We start from the raw sequence: 17,759 nt of genomic DNA on the forward strand, positions 1-17,759 counted from the left end.
CTGTTTCAATTTTGACGCCACCGTTACAAATTTGTTAAGTTGTTATTTGTTTTATTCTCTGTTATTACTTCTTATATATTCTATTTATTGTTGTTATGTTATGAACTTATTTATTGTAGTTGTACATTAGTTTTTAATTATTTATTTATTTTATTATAGGCTTATTGAACAATTTTGTATACAAGAAATTAAGGAATTTGGTATTGGCTAGTTATATGAATATTCTGACGATGTCAATTGCATTTATATATGTTTAAAGACAAATAAAGAATCTTGAATCTTGAATCTAAAAAAATTATACAAACAAACTATCATTAGGGAAGGTAACATTTACCAACAGTATGAATTAATAATACTAACACTTTTGAGTGGAACATACAAACAAAATTACTATTATTAACTACTATAATCACATGGTTAATAAGCTTTTCTTATAAATAAAAATTAATCGCAAAATGTGTTGGTAAGCGCAAATCTCAAGAACGGCTGGACCGATTCGGTTAATTCTTTTTGTAAAATGTCCATTGAAATTCAAGGAAGGTTTTTATGAAGAAAAAGTTAAGAAAAGTTACCTGGAATATTTTGGAATTGAAATAATTGTAGTTTTTAGTTTCATAATTCACATTAAACTGTCACTATAAACGGCTGTTGACAGCTATTGTTCCACAAACTTTCTGAAACATCTGTTTCATTTAAATTTGATCAATAATATAAGTAAAAGGTGCTTGAACGGTAGTGTAATGCAGATAGTAAATAAAACATTAATATATAAATTTTACTCCAGATTGCGCCAGTGACCAATTAATCATCTAATGCATTAAATATTATTATAAAACTAACTTTTTTTAGGACTCCCATCATATTACATCATAATTGCTATTACTAAATAATATAAGGACTTCAGTTGTAAAGATTGTGTGCGAAGCCGCGGATAACAGCTAGTATTCTATATACAAGGTGTCCAAAAAGTCCTGAGGCAGTTAAATATTTTTGAAATTAATTAAGATAGAGCTACAAGACTATGTACAGACTCACTAGATATAAAAATCTCATTTAAAACAAATCCACTGAACTCAAGCAGCTCAAACGGACAATCGAGCCAGAAATGGCAGCCGTTCACATATGGCATGAACTTTCAATTAAGTACTGTAAATAATAAACTACTAATGCTCGAATTATTGCCTTTCCATCCCTAAATTATGCCATTGTATTGGAATTGAGCAATCATTAATTGTTTTCTTTTACCTGTGAATAAATTAACCAAACTACCATGACCTTGGTTACGTTTACCTAATGATTGTAAATTCAACTAATGTTTGAACGGCTGTCATTTCCGGCTCGATTGTCCCTTTGAGCTCAGGTTCACTGGATATGTTTAAAATTAGATTTTTATGTCCAGTGAGTTTGTAGAAAGTTTTGCAGCTCTATCTTAATAAAAAATATTTCACCATTTCTGGACTTTTTGGACACCTTGTATAACATAACACATTTGTCTAAGTATTGAATTATTTTAAGTTGGGGTTCAATAGATTGATTAAAATTTTCATATTATATAGATTACAACTTTTAAAACAGAGATTTTTTATATTCAGTTTAATTTGCATACTACATAACAAAACCTTCAAATTAAAATCTCTTGTATGTATTTTTGATAATAACTACAGTAGAGTCCCGTTAATCCGACCTAATTGGGACCGAGCCCTATTCAGATTATGTGATTGTTCGGATTAGCCAGAATTACAGAAAAATACGGTTTTAAACTTGAGAATGGGTCTATTCTGTTATAGAATTATAAACATTGTTTATTAAAACATGTTTTCTGACTGTTGCATTGTATTTTTTGACAAATAAACGTGTTTGCGAATACTAAGCACATTTACCGTATTTAGTGTGAGAGTTCTATTGTTAAGCAATGTGAGCGTACTGGATATTGTACGGGTCCACGCGTTCAATAGTTGTACGAAACTACGCGTCATCCAATAGACTCTCTTTAATGCGACAGAAGACAATAACTGAATTTATGTCTTTTAAGAATTAATGTTGTACTCAATAATAATATCAGTACTGTACGTCCAATTTTTGTTTGATTTCACTTCTTAATACAGTAATTTAACTCATACTTAACCTATAAGTTTCAATTTGGTACTGTATTTAACTTCATTATTTATGTACTGTACCGTACACAATTTGTCTTAATAAAATACTGTATGTCTATTTAATTAAAGTTTTCTTTGTTTATGTACGAAATGATGCACCCATTTTCATTTTTTATGTAATTAGTTCCTATAACTGTTCATTATCGTTATAAATAATTCCTCCTGGACCTGTTCGGATTAACCGACGTTCGGATTACACGTGTTCGGATTAGCGGGACTCCACTGTGTTATATTTCTGAATCTGCTTTATTGGACGATCTATTAATGTGCAATGAAATGAGCAGGCAGGACATGAAAGACTGTTAATTGTTTCTTTTATTTATCTTTTAGATTATTTTTATTTAATATATATTGAACAATATTGTGTTATTGTCCCTAACCAATAAAGAATGTATAAACACATACTTTGGTTTAGATATTTATTTACAAAATATACAATTAGAATACTGATAAAAACAGTAAAGCAAAATAGATAATAATGTTTACCAATTAGCTCTTAAACTATAAAAAAATGTTAATTTGTTAACATGTTCCATTGAAATTCTAGTTGGTTTATTGTAAAAACGTTTATTTATAAATAATTAGTTTTTAACAATAAAAAAATGTTAATATGTTAACATATTCCAGTGAAGTTTTAGTTAGTGTATTGAACATTTCAGTCTTCCTCATCATTTTTAGGTCTGTTGCTAGGAGCTTTAGGTCCACCTGCTCTCTTTGCCATAATGATTTGATCAACTTTCAAGATCGTACACGCAGCATTTGTGGCGAACTTTAGACCCCACATCACTGTCAAGTACAAGTCGAAAATTTCAGCTTCCTTGGCATCTATGATCGCTCCCCTGTCATCCTGAAACAGTTTCAAAAAACTCTGGTGAAAATATCCATTAATTGAAGGATAAAATATATTAATCTAAGTCGAGATTTACAGCTTTGGTTGTAAAAGAAAATACAAACCTGAATATCAAATCCATAATTAATTTTGCCTTCTTGATGAGCAGCATACAATTTGGAAATAACTTCATTAAATTTTACACCAGTGTTGTCTGAGAGAGTTTTCACAAAACTCTCGAGTGCTGTTGCGAACTTTGTCACTGCATACTGGTCTAGACCAGGCAGGGTCTCTCCATACGAGGAAACTTGCCGTGCTAACTCGATTTCCACCGCTCCTGCTCCAGGCACCAGCCGCCCATCCTGGACACACAACAATAAATAATTATATGTGATTATATAATAAATGCCATCAATAACATGTCCTATTAATACAAATTTTACACAATTGGACATCTAAGTTAAGAGTCATTTGAGTCAATTTCTTGAATCGGCATTTTTTGGTCTTTTCCATGCCGTTTGCATTTTCAGAGTAAAAATTTTTCTCCTGAAGTGTGCCCACTTTTTTCAGCCAATTTTCTCTTTTATGAAGATAGCCCTGTCCAATACCCTTGCACTTTATCACAAAAAAAACAGCATTAGACGGGCTTCCTTTATTTTGATCTTTTTACTCATTTTTTTCAAAATTGCTGTACATATCCCGCATTTTTCCTCTACACAGTAAATTTAAGTACACTCTTTTTTAATATAACAATAATATTACAATTCTAACTGGAATACTAACCCCATAGTAGTAAATACAAGACTGGTCTAGTATTCAGAGATATTGCTATTGTCTTAAAAAATTGTTGTCCGGTCAAATGACTGGATCTTTCTTAGATCCAATTAACCCTTATAACGTCACAGACGCCGTACGGCGCATAGACAAACTATCTCCAAACGGCAAAGACGCGGTACGGCGCATCGACACAAAACTGCGTCTATAGCAAATTTAAGTTCCTTTTAAATCCGATCAATGTCACTAACGGTATGCGTCAACCATGTGTGTGGGTTATTGAAATATGTCAAGCGTCAAAATATAGCTGTCGCGTTACATTGTTTGAAACAATAGACGCGGTGTCTAGACACTCTCCCCGCCACACGGCACAGACGCCGTACAGCGCGCGCGCTTTTGTTTGCAGTTTGACTTCAGGTAGTGCGTGTCTAAACATCGCTGAGTCGGTTTCCTTCGTCGTGTTTTCTATTTATATGGTTTTTATTTATTTGTTAAAAGTATTGATATTTTAGTTTTAGTATTCATTTAGTGTTTTTAGTGTCATTTTAGTGTTTAGTGTCACATATTTAGTGTTCAGGTACTTTGGGATTATACCGACAACACCAGTATGAAGAACACAAAAATATAAATTTATAGCTAAACAAACATGATAGAACGAAAAAAAACAACTCTTTAATTACAAAATTACAAACTTACAAGCATTTCCAGGCATTGTGATCGGTATTGTTGTCGCTGTTATCTTATCTTTCTCGAGAATCCCGATTACGACAGGCCACGCGGCATCACATGATTTGCGCGGTACATAATTGCCTTTCCATTACAATTCAATTTATATTTCTGATCAGATCCTCTAGAATTTGATATTTTACTGATAGGTACTATCTCGAGGGATGTTTTTCTTTCGTTGACATCAGCGAGAAGGCATGGCACTCGCATTTTGGGTGGCGGAGTATGATCAAGAATAAAAACAAGTTTTGAGTGTTTTTCAATAAAGAGTTTAGTTTTAGTTTGATCATGTTTGTTTTTATTGAATTTTTGTGTTTGGAGAAATGTAGAGGTAAAACACGGAAGTACAACAAAGCGATGCACCAGCTGAACGGGCGGCGAGACTCTGCAATCACGTTATCTACTAGACCGCTCGACTTTGACCTTTGTCTGAGGATGGGGAGGGGTTTGCGATAAGACAATTCCTGTTTTATATTGACGAAATATTGCTCTACGCTAATCTAGTAATCAGTAGAAGCAAAATGTCAAATAACGATTCATGTCTGGGTGTGGTCGGTATAATCCCAAAGTACCGTGTTCATTATTAGTGATAAATAACATGTCTCGTAATATTGACGATCCTGAGTACAGTGACTTTATAATTTTAAAATTTTTACTTTTTTATACTTACCATAATTATAGAAAGAAAAAATAAAAATGAACTTTACACATTTAAATTTTTTTTTTTTTTAATATTGTGCCGTTTGCTGGAAGTAGTGAAAAGATATACTGACGTTATAAGGGTTAATAAGCTTCAAATGATGAGACCAATCATATATTTAGTACAGATAATTTTGTTCAATCAGAATTATAATTGTTATTGTATATTACTATAACTTTCTATGTTGATGTAATATAAAACTAGGTATTTTAAAAACTTGCAAAACCCCACAAAGTACATGTCACCAAACCGCCCATAACAAATTTTTCTAAATAATTTAAGATATATAATATCCAATCACCAGAAAATATTCTGGAGAGTATAAATCCAAAATATGTTTGTAATTGAACATTCCTGTATTTTCATCATGGAAAAACAAATAATATTGGTTTAATTCTCCAAAACAAACATATCTAACTGAACTTTCTGGAATCCTCTGGAAAGTGGAAATAGTGAAAAAACACTAAATATAAGATGAAGTAGAGGTTAGATGCTAGAAAAGATAAATTAAATACAGTCCTATCTTGATAATCCGACATTTGCCAGTCCGACATGCTCATAAAAGGCTATCAGCAGTCGGCGCTGGCCACTCAGGCCACTGAAGTACAGCGTGTACAGCTGTTTGTTTCATGTTAGACAAAACACTCCACCAAAATCGAATGTTCCCCGACTGCCTCTCAGCCGTGCGTGAGCTGTCAGTCCAGTCTGTCGTTTTTTCGTACGATACATGTTCGTGTGCAATCTATTGAGTTGTACAGTATTGAACAACGGATGGCATCCAAACGTAAACATACAACACTGAAACTTGAAGAGAAGTGGTCCATTACTCAACGTTATGAACGAGGGGAATCGCTGGCTGCCTTAAGTGCTGTGTAGGGAATAGGGCGGGCAACTGTCTATGACATTGTGAAACATAAAAGTAACATTGAGCAGTTTATGAAGTCTGTAGTAAGTACGCCTAGAGACAGGAAATTTTTAAAGCTTGGTGAATTCCCCAAGATTGAAGAGGTTCTATACTTGTGGTTTCAACAACAGAGGGAACGAAATGCTTCAATATCAGGTGACATTTTGAAAACAAAAGCTAAATTTTTTTATAATAAAATCATAAATAAAGATGACTTTTGTGCCCGCAATGGCTGATTTTGATAATTTTAAATCCAGATATGGAATTCGGTTTCTTGAAATGTCTGGTGAAAAGCGGTCAGCTGATGAGTAAGAAATCAAAGCGTGTAAAGATAAAAAAAAAGTAAAAAATAAAATTGAAGCTGAGGGCTTGACTCCCGATCAACTGTACTTGGGTTTCCCGGGAGGTTTTAAAAAAATGGTATGAACAGAACTTTATTCCCTCTATTAAACAGTTTTTAACAGAAAATAAATTGAAAGCATTGATATTGTTGGACAATGCTCCCGGCCACCCTAATGAAACTGAAATGACAGTTAAGACCCAAGATGGAAGGATTGAGATATTGTTTTTACCAAAAAACAAAACATCATTGATCCAGCCACTCAACCAATATGTCATAAAAACCATGAAAATGCTCTACAAGAAACGCTTGTTGATGGACATTGTGAGCAACACAACACACGATGTTTCAAACATTTTGAAGAGATTTAATATCAAAGATGCTGTCATCAACTCTGCTTATGCTTGGAACCGAGTTACGAAATTAAACATCATCCAGTCCTGGAAAAACGTGTGGCCTACACACCCATTACTTGAAAACGAAACAGATTATGATGAAACTTACTTGGATAGTCTGTCTACAACTGCTTGTTCATTTTTAACAAAAAAATTTTGAAAGAAAATGAGGGCATACCACGAGTAGATCTAATGAAGTGACTGATGGAGGCTGTTCTGAATGCAGACTTAAATGAAGATGAGATTATTGAAGAGACCACTACTCCAGACAGCGGTAAGACTGACGGCAACGAGATCGAGGTGGCTGCTAGTTCTTTTAAAGTCAGTTGTAATGACGCTGTGTTGGCAACTTCTACCCTTATAACTTACTGTCAAGAGCATGGTGTTGAAATTGAGACAATTGTTCATTTAAAAAATCTTCAGGAGAATGTGATCTCAGAATCTTTAAGTAAAAGAAGCAAAACACTGTTTTTGATTTTTTAAAGTGTAAAGATGGTATTTTAAGAGTTTTCACTTATGTATTATGTATGCACAGTTTGTTCGTTCAATTCTAAAGGTATGCCCAATAAAAAAGTTTGATCTTACATTATAGTGTTTAATTATTTTCACGTTTCTTACTGATTATGTTATTTATGCATTGTGTAAATGGCACCCTTGGTAATCTGTACTACTTGGTAATCCGACAGTGTGCTGGTCCCATATCTGTCAGATTATCAAGACTGGACTGTAAAGCATAAGTGTACCATAATAAAATGAAATAATTGTGAATTAGTTAACATTTTATCCTATCACATTCTTTTATTCATAATATGTTCATAAAAATCATAGTGTAGTAATGACAGTTTTTTTTTTAATATGTCACACAACCCTCATTTCCCAAACTATATCACACTAGTTGTGAAACCAAAATGGTTGTATGTTTAAACTAAAGTGAGAGCTGCAAAAAACAGTTGTACCATATAAATTACAATTTAAAATTATAATTTGCTTAATATGTAAGTAAAACAAATGTTTCATCACAAATGAAAGTTTTAAATTTATTTCTTTATCAATGACTCTATTTTAAATTTCTCACAGATAATACATAGTATTTATTTACCTTTGATAGCCCCTTGAATGTATTGACTCCGTCATCAATAGCTCTCTCAATGTCGTCCATGTAATTATCCGTAGATCCACGAACAACAATTGTTGATATGCGACTCTCCTTTGCCTCAACTCGGAATATTACAACAGAGGTGTCTCCGAGCTCATCAACACATACAGTGTCAGCGTAGCCTAGTTCCTCCTTGTTTGGAGGTGTCTGCCATCAAACAACATTATTGAAGGTTAGTAATTTGGATTAAACAATTGATTAAAAAGGTTAAATTGAAAGATTTCAGGGGAAAAAATGCATAAAATTTTTCAAATGAATGAAATAAAAATATTGTTTCTAACGGTTTTATGTCAGTGTATCAGTTATGTGACTTTTTATAGTATACCTGCTTGTAAAAACTTCTTGTTTCTTGGGCCAACCACTTTTAACTGTACCAGCGCACTTCCTCAGTCCGATGAATGTATCAAATTCAACCTAGCACAGCTAATACAGAATATCTATTGTAAGGACCTACTGGCTCACAAATCTTGCTATTCAAACAATATGTAACTTTAAATAATTATTATCGAAAAAATATATTTCCAGATCAAAAATCTAAAGAAATACTCTGGGTGATCCTAAGGTAATAGACACTATATATTCAGGCATCCTGACATTATTGTGTTACTCAAGACCAATGGGATTATCACATCCTCCTTATGAAGTCCCACATCTCCTATTTGTAACTAGTACGTACTGGTCCTTCTTTTACAGAACCCCAGAGCTAAGACAGTCCCTTGAAAACAATGGAGCCAATCTGTCTTTTGACTGTAATCATAACAGAGTGCGGGCTATTAAGGTTCATTTCTCCTGTACATAGATCGAAGGGGTGGAGATTAGACATAAGGTGATGGGCTTTGTTTCTTCTTGACCTCGTCCATTTTATTTGGAAAAAATTACCTTGGAGAAATCCCCAACATGTAATAACAGTAATTGGAAAATGTAGTGGTGGGATAGTTGTGGTCTCAATTTATTTTAGTGAAGGAGCGATTCAGAAAAATTTGATTCTGATTATGATACCAAAACTATTTGAGCATTAGACTATAGGTCTACACTATGTGGGCCATCTGGCAGAGTATGATAAGTGAACCTGTGAGGTATAATCATCGATACATAACACCAGTACGGTATATAAAACAACAGAATTATCAACGATCAAATCGATATCAACATATAAAACGTATTTCAAATACTACATAAGTCACGTTTGAAATTAAAAGAACTAATTTCAATATAAACAATGACATGAACTTGAGAATCACAACCATCATACAATTAAAATTAGGTAAGCCTAATAGGGAAAATCTCATTTACATAGTAAGGTAACCATAACAAAAAAAAAACATATTGACACCAAGATAAAACAGTTTATTTTCTTCAAAAGCTATTTTGGTTAGTTTTCTGAAGTTAACTAGGCTTATCATTGGCTATGGTACAATAAACGACCACCACAACAATTGAATTTACGAATCAAATTATTGATTAGAAATACCTAAACTAGACCTATTACATAAAAAACACTACCTAATTAAAGAATGTTTATTATATGTATTGTTGGTGCTGATATTAGTTGGAATGTTAGGTTACTTACAAGTCTAGGTAGTGCAGTAGCATTGACAGCTTTACAAAGTCTGCGCAAGTCAAACTTGCTGTTGAGTCTGACAGCCATCATTTTGTACTTATTGACATAGTGGAGCGCCATATCACCGAACTTGGCTCCAGCTACAATTACGTCAGCTCCAGATTCGGCAATAGCCTTGATCTGTTCTTCCAACAAGCTCTCCTCTCCACGACTGAAATTCATCAACTCTTCTGCAGTCTTTATCAATACAGTTCCCTGAAAAATATGAATAAATAATGGTGAATTTAAACAATGCTAAGAATAGAAAGCAGTTTATATGATTTAAAAAGCTTTATCCAATGATATTAATATTATTTAATCATTACATACAAAAAAAAACAAGTTTATACAAATTTAAATACTGCATGGAATAAGAAAATTCCATTTATAAACACTGAATTAAAAAAAAAAAACAAGTAAACCAGCTTAATTTGTAATACTTGTACTATTTAAGCTTCGTACAGTGTTCATCACATAATAAATCAAAACTGTCATCAATACTTCTTTGAATTTTAGACTTCTCAATGTCGAACTGGCATCACTTTTAAAAGCTTGTTTGTATTTCTCAAAACTACTAATTAAAATGTAATGCTTTTCTCAAAATATTCACAGTCAGTAAAAAAATAAAATAATTTAAAATTATACACATGGAGCCTTTATCGCAGCCTGAATTAACATATTTACCATATTATCGTGTAGCATTTACCTCTAAATGTTCTTACACTAAGTATGAATAACTAGCTTAATAACTAGTTTCATAAATATTATAAAATAATATTGTAATAATTTATTACAATACTACTTCTATTTGTTAATTAATCCTTGTGATAGTAATCAGCCTTAATGGAATATCCAAAACTTTTATTATTTACACTAATCATGACGCCCAGAACACAAAACAAAACAACAATTTATATGTTTGTATAAATGAAGACTCTTGGAGTGATTGTAATTTATTTTACAACCACAACAAACCAAATATATCTAACTAGACTAAACCCCATACTAGAATAATACAAACAAGACAACTAACACATGATTTATTGGAGCATATTTTTTTTTATTTAATTAACTGATTCCAACTCACCTCTCAGTTATACAATAAACAAAACAAAAAATACCACATTCACTTTTATTGGACACATCACAAGATTAATTTACGCATTCCTTAAACTAGCTGTCAATTCACAACTTCACATAAGATATCCTCAAATTGACAGGAATATTTTAATCCACTAGTGTACAATAAAAATTATCTGCATCTATGAGATTATTTTATAACAAAATATTTTGAAAATATCAGAATCGACACTGGTATTGGTATTCAGTTAAATAAATCACTCGATACTCAATCCTTGATATCTCGATACTGCAAAATAGAGAGGTACCAAGAATTGGAATGGAACGATCCTTATTACTTATTGTAATGATTTATTAACACACAATTATTATGCAACATAAGAAATTGTTATAATTAGTTGTACCTTAGTTTCTGTTTGTGTAATATCAACAGCACATGTAAATACTGCAATTTTGGCTCCAGTTTTCTTTGTGATGTCTCCTTCTACATTTCTTTTGAAGACCATTCCTTGGACAACTTGAGAGTTGAATAAGCCAGATCCCTATAAACATCAGCAATGTATAATAATTGTATGTGCAAACAACAACAAAAACAATACAAATACTCACAGCTAAATAGCAGCTCACAGTTAAATCTACCATATTATAAAGGACATTTCAGTTATCTATATTATTACAAATTTAAAGTTACTATATATATATATATATATATATATATATATATATATATATATATTTACGGAAACGAGGCACTTGATGGTCCTGTGTTATACAGCGACCCATGCAGGTCCATCAAGCCCCCTATTTAAACCGCCATATAACCGTATTATGAATTTGTTCTCAGCATACATTTATGTTTTATAACTTGCTTGATAAATGTATGCTAATATTTTTTAATATATAAAAACTTTTGTCCACATGCTGGTCCGCGTGTAATGAGCGGTCCATGTTGGTCCTTTTTATACACCGCACAATTAAGCGGTACATGTTGCTCCGCGGGTCGTGTGGTCAGTGGTGGGAGAAAGAGGGGAAGGGACCTGCATCTGCCTTTTGATTGTAAATTATTGAAATGACCTGTACTTGCCTTTCGTTTGTAAAACTCCAAGTCATGATGCATTAATTTAACATATTTTATTTAATTTTAAGGTAATCTATAATATTACCTTAGCTAAAAGTAACAGAATTTCTTGGATAATTAATACTAAAACATAAATTGCTGTTGCATCTGATCTGTGGCCTCCTTATTACCCACAGACATTTGTTGTATTTCATAATATTAAACATATATTTCAATAGAATGACATTTTCTAAATCATACGCATTAAATAGATTTTCATTTTAAACTATTTTTCCATTTATAATTATAAATAGATATAGCAATGTGCATGTTTTAATGTAAGTAAAATTTATCTATGGTGTGCATTTTTGTCATAATACTGTTTTTTATTTTTTAATGGGTCGCTTTCTTGTAGTAAATTTAACATAAAAGTTAATTGACAGTGGCTGGTTTACGCACGGAGAATACTATGCTTCAAGCGTCTCAATTATTGCTGGGTAGTTGTGTGGTCAGAAAATCAGCGAATGGATTGCATTGAAATAGATAAAATAACAGTTTTATTTTGCCAGAATATCACAAATTTTATAGCACTCTTCAAAGTATTTTTTATTTTAAAATTTTAAATATCTACATCACATATATCACCACACTAAAAGAATGTAATATTCTACATTAATATTATTTTAAAAATAATACACCAATCATTAATGATGAACTTAAATCTAAGAATTGTTTTAAATTTAAACTAATTTTCGAATATGATCAGGGACCAGGAATGTATACACGTATATGCCTACTAATTCTATACTAACTGCTGAATTAAATCTACCAATTTATACTATAAGATAACCAGCAACATATTTATCTACTAAAATTATAAATACGGAATGAGATGAAAAATAAAAGTTGTACATTTTATAATAAACCTGCCATAAAAAAATAAATTATAACTATGTGATATTGAAGGGAGTTGAATTCAATAACAGCTAACAAATAAACATTATACCAAGTTTATACAAATAAGGTCTTGACATTTCAATTTATTGTGGACAAAACCTTGAGCTGATCTTATAAAATTAATAGTTCTCAGGTACTGCACTTAATTGTAAAGTTTTTAAATTTATTCCTTTTCCCTAAATGTTTTATGGAAATAAGTGCGCACAAATTTTTATTATTTCATTAAATTCGCCTATTTTTTAGTTCATTGGCACCTTTAACAATTTTAAGAACACAGAAGGCCAATGCACAATACTGTTTCTTATATTACCCCTTTTTATTGGCCCTTTAATTTTCAATATCGAATGTAACATGTGATGTTAGTCTTTCACTACTTTAGCCTATTCTGGTTATGGTTGTATTTTATTTAACAATCATACAAGAATTTACTTCCTCAAATTACATATTAAATCTTTGATTGCAAGAAACCACTGAGCACTAATTTAAAGTTAACGAATTTAGGAAGAAATATTATGGTATTACACAATGAGATATTACACAGGAATATCTCCATATAGCATAATATAAAACCATAAAATGTAGCTAAGGTCTGTTCACACTCTACATTCACAGATGCTAAAACCAACTCTTCGTTATACTCTGCATTAAAAGATGGTACATAAAAGCAACATAGATCATTTCACATTCTAATTTTGTATTAAACATATCGGAGTTAGTTAATAATATATGAGGGTGGTCTGAAAAGTTTGCTTTCTGAACGTGAAGATGGAAGCTTCGTTAACAAAAGCTACTGAATTTCGTCTGTTGACAGTTACTCAGAGAAGTTTTAGCTATTTTCGACGCGCCGTTTTTATGTAACAGTCGAGTGAGTTGATATGAGTGTTTTTGTGATATGGACCCGATTACGTGCTGCCATTAAATATTTGTGTTTGAAAGGCAATACGCCTTCTCAAATAAAATATGAGTTGGATTCTGTGTATGGAAACACTGCACAATTATTTACCTCAGTGAAATTTTGATCTGCTTCATTTAAAAATGGCCATAAGATCTTGGGAGACGATGAACGTTCGGGACGTCCAAAAACTGCAAATACCCATGAAATCATCGACAAAGTTAACCAAATGGTGATAGACGACCACCGAATTAAAGTGAAAAATATATCAGAGGTTATATTTCTAAATAACGTGTTTATCACATTTTAAACCAACATTTAGGCATGAGAAAACTGTCGCGTTTGCTCACGTTAGACCAAAAAGGTTTTAGGATGAACATTTCCAACGCTCTTCTGGCGTTGATTAATTACTGTAGATAAAACTTGACTACCCCATTATACTCCCGAAAGAAAAATACAAGAAGGGAACCGACTAAAAAAAAGAAAGAAAAGCTGCTTCTTTGGTTGGGAAATAGGTGACGAGTGTTTATGCGATATTAATAGAATTAATTTAATCGATTAGCTTCAAAAAAGAAACCATAACAGGAGCATACTATCCATCATTACTTGACAAGGTAAAGGTAGAATCTTTTAAAAGAAACGCCCACATTTGTAGAAAAAGAATATACTGTTTCACCAAGGCTACGAACCTTCTCGACCCTTAGCGGTTCTGATGGCGAAAATCCATGAATTACGGGTTTAACTGCTTAACCATCCGCCTTACTCACCAGATCCAGTCCCAAGCGAATTCTTTTCGTTCCTTCATCTCAAAATTGCGCTCGGAGGACAAAGATGATCGTCAAATGAAGAGGCAATCACCTACGTGAACAATTATTTTTCAGAGAAATATTCCGAGTACAATTTTTACGGGTTACAGAGATGGTATCGCCGATAGAAGTAGCCTATGTAGAGTGACAAGCAGACTATGTTGATTTTTTTTTATTTCACAAATTATGTCATGTTTGTTAGGTCGGAAACTTTTCAGACCACTCTCGTAGATATAAAGCATTATTAATGGCTTTTAAGACCTACATACATTGAATGTAGAAAATATTTGTCGAGTTCGTGAATTAGGACCAAAAAAACGGATGGATATAAAAATTTTATTTTTGTACGTAATTTAGAACTTCAGAATAGGACAAAATAGTTCATAAATTATTACATATTTAAAATTACACATATCTTAAAAATGTCTATATTTAAATCAAATATAATTTAAGAATTTTATTATGAATAAATTAATGATATTCTCACAAGCCACTTTTCTAGCAAGTACTGTAAAATGTATTATCCTTATTATCAATGATTTTTAGGCCTGGATATCACATGATGGTATTAATAATTATATAAATGGAAAAGTGCTTATGTTTGTTTGTTTTGCTTTCACGCTTTAACTATATAAATATATATTTAACCCATTGTACAGCAATTTTAGGTAGACATTCTTAGGGTTCCTTGGATGAATGTATGCATATTCTTATTTCGAAAATCTCTTCGGTCTACGCCCTACTGGTCTATAAAATAGCTAAAAATCCCATTTTCCGTCTCTACAGAAATTAGTTAATTAAAAGAGCCTCTTAAATGTCAAGTGTTGTAAAATATTATAGGTGCGAATTTTGCAAATTGATTATTATTATAAATTTCTCTGTGTTAAGGAACCGCCCCAAATAGAGAATGGCGTGAACCTACCGATAAAAAGGTTTTAAAATATATTCCCCACCAATTCTTTCACATTCATACACACGATAATAATACCTTGCTCAAGTTGTCGCAAAAAATGTTAATTATCTTTTAGTAAATTTTTTAATGATAATGAATTCAACATATTTCTATCGATTTAAACACTACACGACACAGTAATAACAGCTAAATATACTATTATGGGATAAATATAGCAGAGGTTTCCAATGTTGCTTGATTTTGAAACTTCAACGCCGCGCCTTAGTTTTCCGTATTTATTTATTTTAATTAAATCAAAATTTTCCTGAAAAATAGTAACACTTACAAAGTAATTTGTTTTTTGTTATGGTTCATGTTAGCAAAAACAATACGAATATTGTCCTATTTGTGTTATTTTTACTAATTAAGGTTAATAACATGATGTTAATAAAAATAACAAATGTTTTAACGTATTTAAAATGAGAAATGAAAATAATAAAATTTTTTAAGCTTTAAAGAATTTCCTTAAGGTGTGAACCTGGCAATAAGCGATAAGATAGATGGTCGCTCAACATTGCTTTGCGGATACCAATCCCAGTATAAATGGCAATTTTTTCAAATAAACCTATATAGAGCACACATAGTAAATATCATAACAGTTATGAACGAATGAAGATTACTCCATATAAGAAAAATATCATATGGGAAATCCACCGCTCCTTCCCAGGAAAGGAAGCATCACTATCAAATGCTCCTAATCTCTGTTATGTATATGCGATGGATAAACAGTCAGTAAATCGCGTTAAATCACTGCTTCTATCCTAGAGTTTAGAATATTTGTTTGCACTAAGTCTCGTGCATAAATCTTAAAGGAAGGCGTTCTCAAAAGTGTGTCACAAAGTTCTGTGTCTGATAGTACTTATGATCCCTAACCAAATATGTCCTATATGGAACTGAGACCTATTTGATTGGATTTAAACCTTATCAACATTTAAACGCTACGGGACGCCATTGCGCAATACTGCTTCTTATTTACCATTAAATGTTAAATATATACTGTAACTTTTGATGTTAACCTTTCACTTAACCCATTTCGTTTATAATTAACTGCATTTTGTCCAACGATCATACTTGCATTCCTTTCTCCAAATAACATATAAACGTTTCCGTCTTATTGCAAGAAACCACTAAATACTAATTTAAAGTCACTAAACACGGGAGGAAATATTTCCTCACTACATAATGAGTTACATCAAATCATAGATATCTCCAAGTAGAATAATAAGAAGACTTAGAAAATCCGTTCACACTCTACATTATCATTTGCAAAACCGAGGTCTCGTTATACTCTGCGTTAACAGAAGGTTTAACAAAGGCAACACATATAAGAGCTTGTCACATATTACCTCAATATAAGTCGTAAGGGAATAAGTTAATAATACAGGGATACAGCAATATTAAAGGATTTTTACGATTAATGTATGTTTAAATGAGAAAATGTTTGTGGTGAAGTCCAAATTAAACGGCCGATACCGATGATAAAAAAGTGAATTTTGTACAGTACGTAGATAAATAGTAACTTCAGGACGTATCATTTCTTAATTAATGATTTGAGAAAATTAAATTTGTTAAGACTAAATATAGCTTTAAAATGTTTTAACAAAATATATAAATAGTTAAAAAATGTGTTATAAATAAATTCATACATTTTCTTCAGACAGACTACTTGCACCTACTTTAAAAATTCATATCTTTATCATTAACAGTTTTTAGTTCTGGTTATGAGAGAGATGAATATAAACAATTTTTTTAATACCCAAAATTGCAGTCATTAGGAGTAATCAAAAAGTCAACCTTAAAGATCGGCTGCTAACACAAAGTTAAGTGGGAGCGAGCGTTAGTTATTGAATTGTTTTAGAAAAACTCATGAATGAATCTCTGACCAAGTGCAGGAGGTGCTGACCACGGTCACGCCGGACAGGAGTACTATTGTCGCGTCGTAGTGGTAGTAAGAGTACTATGTTGGTCAGCGGGGCGGATGTTCATTCTTTGTCATTCGACTGCTCGCTCTCTCTCTCTCTCTCTCGCTCACACTCGCCCTGTTCTTGACAGAAGACCGGAAGCGAGTTTCCTCGGTGTCCTGCACCTGCACTGAATGCAGTGCTTGCTGTGATCGCAGAGCTGAAAACTCTGCACTGAGCACCGAAGGAAGTAATAGAACCTAATCTGTCAATGCAGTGATGAATATACCGAGCCAGCACCGCAGTGGTCATCTATGCATTAGGTTCAAGATGCAATCTAACCTATACTTCAGATTGAGAGCAAGCAAAGTAATTTCCTTCCTCTTTTTAATCAGCTTTCATTGCGCCCTCTTATGAATGACGTGGTTGGTAAAGTGTTATCAATACATTAGAACAGCGTGTATTAAAATTATCGCATGAGTATTGAATTTTAACGATGTTTATGACACTGTAGACAGGGAAAAGTGCGTTAGC

At 32.3% G+C, this 17,759-nt stretch overlaps 1 protein-coding gene across 1 annotated transcript in view; it reads right to left on the reverse strand.

The window, feature by feature from the left end:
- Positions 1–2,561: 2,561 nt before the first annotated feature.
- Positions 2,562–17,759, reverse strand: part of LOC124360435 (T-complex protein 1 subunit theta) — a 47,302-nt gene continuing 32,104 nt past the window's right edge. Inside the window, exons 6-10 of the mRNA XM_046814068.1 lie at positions 11,065–11,202; positions 9,551–9,796; positions 7,924–8,127; positions 3,111–3,347; positions 2,562–3,003 (exon numbers count right to left, since the gene is read on the reverse strand). Coding sequence (XP_046670024.1) covers positions 2,812–3,003; positions 3,111–3,347; positions 7,924–8,127; positions 9,551–9,796; positions 11,065–11,202 — 1,017 coding nt within the window. The 3' untranslated portion in view covers positions 2,562–2,811. The remainder of the gene's footprint in view (positions 3,004–3,110; positions 3,348–7,923; positions 8,128–9,550; positions 9,797–11,064; positions 11,203–17,759) is intronic.

Source organism: Homalodisca vitripennis, chromosome 4, assembly GCF_021130785.1.
Source record: "Homalodisca vitripennis isolate AUS2020 chromosome 4, UT_GWSS_2.1, whole genome shotgun sequence".
NCBI classification, from domain to species: domain Eukaryota; kingdom Metazoa; phylum Arthropoda; class Insecta; order Hemiptera; family Cicadellidae; genus Homalodisca; species Homalodisca vitripennis.